Here is an 11510-nt window from a genome sequence, read left to right as displayed (position 1 = left end):
GATATCAGTCTGATGCTGTACTGTAGCTCCTCTTAAAAAAACATTAATAAATAAATGATTACGAGCAAAATAATAACACTATAATACAAGCTGCAACATTCTGTATCTGGAAATAGAAAGAATACCAGCTGGAAACTGGATTTCCATTGTTTTTCATGACATTTTCTTTGGCAGCTGGTTGTGGCTCAGTGTAAGCAGTCAAAAGGCAGCGAAAGTCAAAGAATAAAGAAATCAGGAAGAAAAGCGGTGAAAAGAAAAGCAGCACAGTTATTAGTGTGTCAGGAAATTTGCAAATGAAACCTGTTCATTTTCAAATGGGCTATGTCTACTGAACACCTGTGCCCGCAACTTCAGCTTCAGGCCAGATGACAGCTGATCAGGATGAGTGACAGGTGTTAGAGTGGGAACGTGACTAACTGAGGGGGAGGAGGTACAGAACACTTCCTGCCTCAAGGTGAAACCTAACATCTGTTTTGTTTTTCTGTTCAGAACAGCATATGTTAACAGTAACATATTGTGTCAGAGGCTGTGTTGAGGGGTAGCACCGATGAATTTATTTTTTGATACGTCCTTTTAATGGAAAAGTTGCCGTGTTCATGTTGGAAAGTATCTTTTTAGTGATCAGTATACTTTGAGTTAGCAGGATTAAATAAAGCAAAGTGAGCCGAGAAGATAAATACATGGGAGGAGGGAAAAATATGAAAATGTATTAAGAATTTGTGGAAGTCACAAATTGTGCTGCCATTGTGAAACAGAGTAGATGAAATACTGGCTTTGTTTATCATTTTTTCCCTCTCTTGAGTTGAAGTTTCTTTCATATTCAAACAGATTCTTCTGACAGATGTTTTCATGGTAATGAGGACCTTCTCTCCTGTGTGTGTGTTAACTTTAGCCAAGATATGCTCTGAACAGTCCTCATCAGCAATGCAGATTAATGCACAATGAAGAATTTTCTTATCTATGAAATCATGATGGTCTTACTAATAACCCAAACCATAATAAATAAATGATTGCCGTCAAAATCGACAATGAAATGCAAATCATGAGCGGAAACACACCTCTGAAACACTCTTTCATGCACACCAACCTCCATCCATTAGCCACACATTATTGCTAACAGAATTATCATAATCTGATTCTCCGGCTGTTGATTTGATCATCCTCTTGTTACTAGCGTAGTCGTCACGCAAAGACATCCCTCATGCTCATCCTATCGGGTGCACACTACAGGGAAATGGCATAAATCTCAACAAAACTAGGAAATCTGAAAAACCAGTTAAGCCAATTCCCTTGTTACTTGTGACATACTGCTCAGTCTTGCATTTAGTTTGGTGGCGTTTATCTTAAGCTAATTTACATCTTATCATGGAAAATAGGTCTTTGTTTTTCACTGCCATTGGACGTGATTTTTTTTTTTTATAATTGCACCCCTTTTCATCATTTGATTAAGACAAGCTGATAAACTAATTTTTAAATGTTAATCAGCCTAAGAAAAATACCTTTGTAAGTGTTTTCCATGAGTAGTAAATACAAAACCTATTCTAAAAAGCTTTAGGATCATTTAAACATTAAAACCCTAAAAGGTCATTAGCTGTTTGTAATATGCTTTTGAAATATGTGTCCTGTCCCTTTAACTACGGGCAGGGCTTCATAATTTGATTTCCTACTCATTTACCTCCAAATGGCTATAAACAACAGTTAGAATGAAGTGAAGGAGTGTGTGTGTGTGAGTGTGTGTGTGTTTTTCTGTGTATGGACTTGGCAGTCAATTCCTCCTGTGAGTGTTTCAGTATTGCTTTGGACAGCAGGTTTCTAAAAGGCCTTTCAGGAGGCTCAGGAGTAATTGTGCTTGGTCAAGTGAACTGGCCTCGACTGGCAGCTAGGCTAAGCAAAATAGGTGTTGTGTTGTACAACGTCTCGAAAGCTTCAGCCGGCGGGCCATTTTACTTGTGTTTGAAGTAAAACATCGGTAAGCATTTTGGATCCAAGAGCAAAACACAGACACACTCAGCGCTGCTGATTTATGGCATAAGAAAAATTGGAAGGAGTGGCTCTTCTGAGTGAACATCCTGCCCTCATAAAGACAAACAGCTTCTGGAAAATCCACCACGGGCTCTTTGTTTTGCTCAAATAGATCATGAGGGAGAAGAAATGAGCAAAACATGGCATGTGGAAGAGAGAATTATGATGCTTCAGCTTTACTATTCTCTACTTTCACACCATTAAAAGACACTGAACTGCATCAGATAACACTACATGAAGGAACACCCCTGCTGCAATCTTACCGCCATTTTGTCCGTCTGTTCTGAAACCAGGTCTTGACTTGTGCATCTGTCATTTTCAGGGCCTTGGCCAAGGTGGCGCGCTCGGCCGACGCCAGATACTTCTGCCGATGGAAACGTTTCTCCAGCTCGCAGATCTGCACCCGGCTGAAGGAGGTGCGAGGCTTTTTCCTCTTGGGCGGCGTTCGGTTCTGATATGGGTGGCCGATACGACGGGTCACAGAGAAGGGTGAGAGGGCAGCTGAAAAGGGCAAAAAATGAGACAGGATTTATCTGACTTTGTTTGATGATTCTTAAGCATTTCACTGGAGCTCTGAACATCATGCAAGTGAATCTTTAAAAATAAAATCCATGTTAGCAATAAGGTTGGTGTAAGTAATTGAGGTGTTTGGACTTTAAGGGTTCAAGATTAAAAACTGTTAGTGTAAGCACTTATTTCCATTTCTAAACTGGAATGATCTGTTCTTCTGAAATTTAAACTTATTTCCCTTGAGGTTTTGTTTGTATACGCTCATGTTAGAAACACAATTTTGTTTTCCCGTCCTTGAGTAGATAAAATGATTGTCCATTTTGTCTTAACTCTGGAAAAGCCAGTGTGTTTGGGGAGTCTAAGAGAAGGCCCAGAAGCTGCCAATTGAAGAAGATAAATGTAATTACAACTAATATTCCCCTGCCAGATTCTGAAAACCAAACAGCACACTGGGTTGTACAGAAAGGAAGTCCAAGGAAAAGTCATTTAGAAAGCCGGGATATGCAGCATCAGTTCCAAAAACTATTCAAGAAAAGATATCGCTTACAACTGGCAGTAAATTGTGTTCCTACTGTAAAACTATGGCAAAAAGTCAAGATCAAGGTTTTTTTTTTTCACATTTTCACACACAAAGACATATCTACATTGCACACAAGAGGGATGCACTTAAAAATTCAGCTGTGACACAGATGAGTGAGGTAAGGGAGGTGGTTGGTGGCGGGGAGGAGGGGGTGACTCACCTGGGCAAGCCCCCTTTGGGAAAGGATAGTCTGCTAGAAGGCCATTGCCGTCTCGCAGGTGAGCGAGCTCGGGGTAATAGCATTTGGCTAATGTCTCCACAGTGCTCCAGACGGGGACCCTGCCGATGTCACCCTTGGGGAGAGGACAGAGGGACCCGGCAGGCCCCGGCCCCCCTGTGGCCTCTCCGACTCGGCTCTCCTCTCCCTGCTCCCCTAAAGGAAAGGGAGACACAGTAAGGTCCCACATCTGGAGCACAGCAGCAGCAGCAGCCGCTGTGCAGGCGCCGACGCACAGCAGCTTAATCACATGAAGGAAGCCTGAATGATGAGCTGGGTCTACTTTAATATCATTTACTGCTAGTCTCTTAAGTTAGCATTTGGAAAGGTTTAGCTACAAAATCAGATATCTGCCATTTAGAAAAATAAGTGACAACTGGCAGGTTTACAAAGATAAATCGAGCACATACAGGTAATATTTACCTACTAGTAAGTGCCATTCACAGACTTTCAAGCTTGCACAGTACATTTTTTGTAACTTGGGGTCAACTTTTGCCATCAGAAAAATCATATATAAAAATTTTGCACAAAATTACTTCCATACAAACATTCAGCATGTTATTAAAACTCCAAACAGTGACATTACATGGTTGATATACACAATTACACAACTTTCAATCATTTCTGCAGAATTATAGACTCCCAAATTTTACAGATGTTGAATTTGAGGCATATATTTATTCTTTGAAATAAATCAAATTTATAGGTATTGACCAGACTGTTTTGAGTCTTCTCAACTGCTATGTCATTCAAAAATATGAGCACACTTTGTATTATTCTTCCATCTGTGCCTCACTGCCTGGTGGTTCACTTTCACATATCACTGTATCTGGGTATTAATAACAACTTATCTTCTGCATCATAAAATATCTATGAATCCTGTCTATTTTGTCAGCCATGGGTAAACAGAAGATCGATAAATGTAATGAGATCGTTTTTGGCCATAGATCCACTCCCCAGCCACATTCTCATTTTGAAGAGGGAATGGAAATCAACCGTAGAAAAAAAAGACTACTTTCTGTCTCTTTCTCTCCCTCTCTCTGTATCTTTGTGTCATTCCTCCCCAGCAAGCTGTTTTGCCTCCTGTCTTACAGGGTGTTTATTTGTTTTTGTTTTGTCAGGAAAGCTCACCAGAAGCCAAAATGAATATGAAAACATCTGCATAGGTGTCCCCCCGAGGGCCACGTGCTTCTGCTGCTATGCTCGCAGAGTTTTAGCGACCTGAAAAATTCATTTGCCACACAGACGATGACAATTTGGATGGAAAATGGAACATGAAGCTATTACGCGCTCTGCAGTCATTTCCAGGGAGCTGCCGACGTCCCCTGATGGTGCTGAACACGAGTGGCAAATTGAGGCGTATGCGAGCAAATGATTTGTAAAATAAAGATGAATAGCTGTAATGTGCTGTTACAGTAGGTCACATAAAGTTAACATTACCTGAGTGTAAATTAGCAATGCAGATTTAGTGCCTGAAATGAAAACTCACTGCCTTTTTATTGTGTTTTGTATTGGATTTATAGTGACCATGTCTTCTTTTTCTTCCTTTAATTATTATTTTTAATCTCCTATGGTAATATTCCTATAATATTATTATCAGGTTTCACATTATGTGTTGCTCTGATGCTCAATAGTAGTATAAATGGTAATTGTATCCCTCTAATATTCCTTCTGGGACGTAGACAGGCATCTATGGTATTTAATCATGAGTTTATAGTGACAAATTTCCCATGATGTTTCTGATATTTCTATAAGGTCCTCAAAGTAGACTGTAGCACCTCTGTGGCCCTTAATAGTGAGTTTATAGTAACATTACATTACATTAATCGTATGCCTTTAAACCTCACATGATTTCCAGTCTTATTCTTAAGGTGACTTTTCTATGATGGTTCTAATTTAAAGCTTGTAATTGGTCCTTTTAGGTTGGAGTCTCGTTGCCCAAAACTATGTGTGGCCTTATGGGTCACATGCTGAGAGCGAGCAGGCCTGTTGTTGCTCCCAGCGGCAGGTCTGGCTAAATAATACTGCATTAGATGGCTATTTCAGGCCATCTGTGGACTAACTAATGGACCAGGCACATACAAGCACGTTCAGAGGCAACCCAAGTGGAACACAACATGTAGCATGGAGGCTTTGGACCGGCCAATTGCAGAAAAGCTTTGCCTCACAGTGTTCAGAACGGCGATAAAGATATGATACGGTGGAAGCATCAGTCATGCTTCGTGTTTTGACTGAAGGTGTAAGGCTAAAACCGTTCAAGGATCAGATATGCCTTCAGATTTATCCATTGCTATTCTTAACAAGACTGTAAGATACAATATAAGCTTCATCAAAATCAGCTGGATTTCAAACCAACATCAAATTAAAAGACTGTCCCCGCTCAGCTGCATCAGTCCTAAGTTCCATGAATGAAAATAACTCATAACAACTCTGTATTCTTGTGTACGAGGCACTCAAATGTGTTCATTCTGCCCGTATATCAAGCCAGTGTGGGCTTAAGTGTTACATAGTGTGTTTATACTGACCTTTCACTACAGTATTATAAAGGTAAAGTGTTTACTTACATAAAAAGTATCAATCTATTTTTTTTTTTAGAATACATTTCTCAAAATTCTAATAGTTATTAGACTAATGTGAGAATTAAACATAAAAAAGATTTCTACATTTTAAATCCCTCCCTAAACCCCCAAAACATTTAATATAAAATCTTACATGAACCCTCACAATGTTTTTGGGATCCTCCAAAATCCAACAATAGCATTTGAATTATTTCCACTATGTGAAAAATAATTAGCCAATACCATTAAACTGGACCGCCTGGAAAACACTTTAACTTCTTAGATTTAAAAAAAGAGAGAAAATCTTGTTCCCATAAAAAAAGAGAAAAGAAAGAAAAAGAAATGTTGCAAAAACAAAACCTGACTTTTTCTTCCCCTTCCTCAGATGAAAAAGCAAATGGGCGAGAATACTAAATCTGCTGCCTAGGTAATACAATTTAGCATAAGCATATCAAAAAATAAAATGCTACCATGGAGAATATGTTTCCCATAATAAAACCATCTATACTTAATAACACTTCTCCGTGACAGCGCCTCTCTTCCCCACTGCGGATATTACCTTTGTAGCAATCTAATAAATATATCCGTGAAGGATTCTAACGGGGATATTGAAATATAACATGAACACATATTGCTATTTATTACACTATACAGGGACAAAAGGCAGGGACACTGTCTTCTGTCACACCGACAATCAGGGCAGCGTGGAAAGGCAGCAGCGGCTTCAGCACGGAAATAAACCCCTATTTCTCTGCTCTGACTGCCATTAACACACACACAGATTAACTGCAGCCAAAAAGGCTTTAATTATGTTTTTTATTGGTGCTGCGTGGCTTATAGAGCTACACATCCTGTATTATGTTTCTGTTTATTGTCAGGATGCCCAGACGATCCACATTATTATTATTATTATTATTATTATTATTATTATTGCAGTGTTAGTGTACAATAACAACTTTTAAATTGTGGATTCGTGTCTGTCCTTCGTATATTTACGCATTTTTTATGAATTTAAAGTGTCTACATTATAGCTTTATGGTAACACTTTTTGGACATTTGTTTTTTCAATTTATTACAATTATTAATTAATTCGCCTGAATTATAACAGCTAGGCCACTACTTAGTTTTTATGTTTTGTGTTTATATGGCATCCAAATGGTTGGCGACCTTTGAGCAGATTTTAAAAAAGGCTTAAATAAAAATAAATCTTAAATCAAGTCACTTTTTTTTTTTGTGGATGACACAGAAAAAAGGCTGCTGTAGCCAACATACTACCACCACTGCTAATACAACTACTACTACTAGCCTACTATAATAATAATAATAATAATAATAATAATAATAATAATAATAATGCAGTCATATTTGTGGTGGAATTTGGGATAGCTTAAAGAAAAATGAATAGGTCTGTGCTTATAAACCCAGAGTAAACGCAGAGAGGAGTTGATGAACATAAAGCCAGTAAACGGGTCTTATTTTCTAGAGATGGATTGAATGATTCCTCAACACCCAAAGCCTAATCCTCGGCGTCAGCCTGATACAACTTCTCCTGATTTATAACGTGAATTTGGGGCCATGAGGACGCGCGCCAAGGTGAAAAATGAGAGATGTCTATTGTGCAGTTTAACAGGTTCCGTTTACATCCCTGCAAAAAAGAAAAAGAGAGAAAATCCTCCCATGGCTGCCAAAGCTGAAGCCTTTGGCAATATGTTTGGCTGTTTAAAGCTGCACCAGGCCGTTTTTCTCCTCCGGTTTCAACTTGAAAAGCGGAGAGAAAAACAAGAGACAGAGAGAAACATTTAAAATGCTCCTCTGCCCATCAGGATAGATGATAGTCCATTTGATTTACGGCCTTTCATAGGAAACAGAGCAGGCTAAATCTGGACAGTGTGTGCCTGTGTGTGTGTGTGTGCTGCTGATCTTTGGCTGATCAATACAGTGGAAAGATATAAGCTGCGAAATAATTACAGCGACACAAAGCTGAGAGAAATTAAACGAGAGGCCCTCTGTGACTATGAGTAGAATTGATAAGCCTATTTACACTGTATCTTTTTGCAGTTGACATATCGTCCCCCAGTATTTAATAATTAATCAGGTAGAAAGAACGGAATAGTGAATATTTAATGCGTGGAGGAGTGAGGGAGGGGGGGGGGGGCGAATCTGAGTTTTACATTTTCATCTTCATAAGAATAAGCGTCAGAAGAAAAAACGAAAAAGAGCAGATGGACGCCACCTCCTAAAACTAAATGAGTCCATGGATGAAATAAGATCCTATAGAATGTTCCCATTTAGAGCAACTTCAACGACATGACCTTTGCTCTCTAATTGTCTTAATTCTACTCCTATTCGTCGATACCGTCTTCATTTAAAGGATGCGTGACCTTTGACACTACCACTCCGCTCACTCTGAAACAAACACACTGGGTTAAGCTACATGTGGAGTCAATACAGCACGACGCAATACTGCGTTAACTTAACCCAGTACGCCAAAGGGGGCTTCTGGCCATTGTCGTGTTATTTTTATATTATCGCTTGGGGCTACCTGACTAACAACAACTTCATGTGGGCTTTTTCCCTAACCACTGGTGGCTCGGGTGAAAAAATTAACACAGTCATTTCATCGGTGCAGTTTTTGTCTTTGTTGGTTGTTGTCTGTCTCTTGTGTGTATCGTGTACAGACTAACATGTAGGTAACTAATTAAAGAACAATTTTTTTTGTGGTCTGAAGGCGTCAAAGCCTCCTTGATTGTTTAAACGGATTATTAGATTTGTTTTACAGTGAGAACAACAGATATGAATGATCTAATAGCAGTATATACAACATGGTACAAGTGAGCATAGATAAAGCTGTGCAGGAGGCCGGTCTGAGGCGAAGAAAAGCGAACACGGTATCCATGTTAGACAGCAAGGACGTAGTAACAAATTCATCTGGATTGGTATACGAAGATTATTTGCACTGTGGACAGCAGTGGACGGCTGGATTTACTTGTGAAAAAGCAAAAAATGCTTTAAATGCGTGGTATTAAGGCCTATTAAGAAGAATGAGTCACTTGTTGTGTTTTTGTATTGTTTATCTCAAAAAGCGGAGAGATAAAGTCTAGGTTACTAGCACATAAAAATACTCTAAATTACGGTCCGAGTTGCAGGGCAGCTGATGGCTTTTTATTACTTGTATATTGCTGGTCATGGTTATGAATTGACAGCACGAGCAAAAGAAATAGCAATATAATGTTGGCTGATTTTTTATTTTTCGCTCCAAATTCATCAATCTCTAGAGGGAAGAACGGAGCAGTTTAATCATGGTGAGCGTTTGTAAGGATCATGGCTGACAAAGCTCCAGAAAGACGCAGGAAAGTGAAACAAATGAAGAGTTTATAACGCCGGAATTATGCAGGATTAAATGGTTGAGAGCTACCATAATTGAGGCATGATGCATTCAGACCCGGCAATATGTATCTCTAATTTAAAACAAGTATCGACACTAAATGGAGTGGATGCACATAATAATATAAGTATAATACGTGTTAATTATACCCACTGATTTTAAACTGCCCTATGCTTTAGTTTCGACATCTCTTCCTGCTTTTCAATTGGTTCAGAGACCAAGAAAATCATGTCTCCTCATTGAAAGACGGCAACGTCGTTATCGTCATTCGCTGTAAACTGGAGTGAGTGTCAATCGTGATAATCCGGCATGTCCAGTGTCAATTTCTCGCTCTCGTTATCCAGACTCCCTTCCAGCGTAATGAAAGACTGAGGATCTTTTTGCGGTGTGTTCGTGTGTGTATGTTATATAGCGTGAGTAGGATGTGGGTTTGAGCAAGTTCACCTAAAGATGAGAATCGATCTGCACTGTGCCTCGTGTCAGAGCTAGTTGGCGCCACATCCGCCTGCACACCGGTTCAGGGCCTGCTTTAACACAAATTGTAAAGACAAAAAAGAATCACAATCACGCTGTGAAGCCGTCGAGAAGATATTGTGGTGGATGCTATCTGCTCTTGAACGCAGGAGAGGTGCATGAAAGGCGCCTTCTGTAGAGATACAGTCCCTGGCCGTACATCTGTTAAATAACACTACAGGTGGTTACTCTCGTGTACCTGTTAAATACCTGTCTTCGGCCAAACTCTAGACGTGCTCTCCATCGGCACGGAAGGTGAGTTCGCCCGGCATTTCCCCATCCCCATCGCCGGGCACCTGAGGGGATGGCCGGGTCGATGCGGGATGCGTCGAGGGGGGGCGTGCGGCGCGGCGGCGGCGGCGAGGGGGAGGCGGCAGTGGGTCTGTTGCTGCCGGCACCCGGATCACCCCGACGGCGCGCCCGAGTTCACGTTAACGTTCATTGTTCATGCTGACGGTTCATCGTTATGTTGACGTTGTAGGAGCCGGCCAGACCCGCCGCCGCCGCCATGGAGCAGGCCGGGTTGTAGACGCTGTTGTACCCGTTGCTGTACACGTTGGAGGCCAGCGCGTAATCCGGGTCGCCGGTCCGATTGGGCAGCATGCAGCCGCTGGACTGGTCCGAGCTGTTGAGGATCTGGTCGATGCCGAAGCTGATGGGCTCATGCTGCTGCTGGTGCGTTTGGTTCACCTCCTCGATGCCGGTGTGCTCCATAGTTGTTGTTTTTGTTGTTGTTGTTTTTTTTTTTATCGGTGATGTGTTTGTCAGTATGCTCGCTCAGCGCGCGGGTGTATTTTTGTCATATAGTGAGTGACGCCTTGGGGAATGAAATGTTTGAATGTGTGCTGCAGTATTGGGCTGTTTTCTGTTTTCAAGCATCGACACGGGCCTGTTCTACTCCCAGGAAACCAGCAACGCGTCCAGCGCTATCCAAAATCTTGCCATCATTTTTGTCCAGCAGTGGGATCGGGTGTTCCCTAAATGAAATGCCTATCCATCGGGCTAAGAAGAAGAAGCGTATCCATCTTTAACAGTGTGTTCTTTTTCCAGCGAACTACACATTAAGGCAGCCTAACATCAAGGGGGAAAAAAACAATCGAAGATGCCAAATGGTTATCCTGAGTACTTACAGACAAAAATCCTTGCTCTTTTTTTTTTGGAGGAGGCAGTTCTCTGGAGAGGCTCGACGCGCTTTGTTCGCCTGCTCTGGCAGAGGCGATCCATACGCAGAGGGCACGGTAGTGTACCCAAGCCCGCCGCGTCAAAACAAAGCAACAGACAAAACAAAACAAAGCCAAAAGAGGCGAAAACGAAGCGCCGACCTCGCAGGCGTGGATATTAATTGGAGGTGAGCGCGAAAGACGGCTCTGTTGTGCTGAATGGTGAAGTGCGTTTCAGCAGGTGAGACAACCCTCTGCGTAAAAGCTGCCATTCGGTCATCCAGCCGAACCTCCCTCCCTCCATCTCTGTTTCCCTCCCTCCTTCCCTCCCTCCCTCCCCTGCTCTCCCTCCTCCTCGGTAGGGCAGTTGTTTTGCTCGGATGTCTTAAAGAAGCCGCAGCTTTCTGTGTTTTCTCTGCTATTGACGGGGGGGTTGTGCCTTTTAGTGGCGCTCAAGGCTCGGGTCAAGCGGTGTCCAAACCAGTTTCGCGTCAACGCTCGTCTACACGTTAGAAAATACTGAAGTTAATCATTGCATTCTTTCATTCGAGATCAATCATTGAGA

General features: G+C 41.4%; 1 protein-coding gene across 1 annotated transcript in view; it reads right to left on the bottom strand.

Annotated features, from left to right (window-relative positions):
* tlx2 (T cell leukemia homeobox 2) overlaps positions 1-11151 on the bottom strand; it is an 11990-nt gene extending 839 nt beyond the window's left edge. The window contains 4 exon segments of the mRNA XM_035669440.1: positions 2286-2523; positions 3273-3485; positions 9985-10240; positions 10242-11151. Of these exon segments, the coding sequence (XP_035525333.1) occupies positions 2286-2523; positions 3273-3485; positions 9985-10240; positions 10242-10499 (965 nt within the window). The 5' untranslated portion in view covers positions 10500-11151.
* Between the last annotated feature and the right edge of the window lie 359 nt (positions 11152-11510).

Source organism: Morone saxatilis, unplaced genomic scaffold (assembly GCF_004916995.1).
Source record: "Morone saxatilis isolate NCDOM2014 unplaced genomic scaffold, NCSU_SB_2.0 Contig22, whole genome shotgun sequence".
NCBI classification, from domain to species: Eukaryota; Metazoa; Chordata; class Actinopteri; family Moronidae; genus Morone; species Morone saxatilis.
The sequence above is the reverse complement of the archived record's forward strand: the minus strand, read 5'-3'. Positions and strand labels throughout refer to the sequence as shown.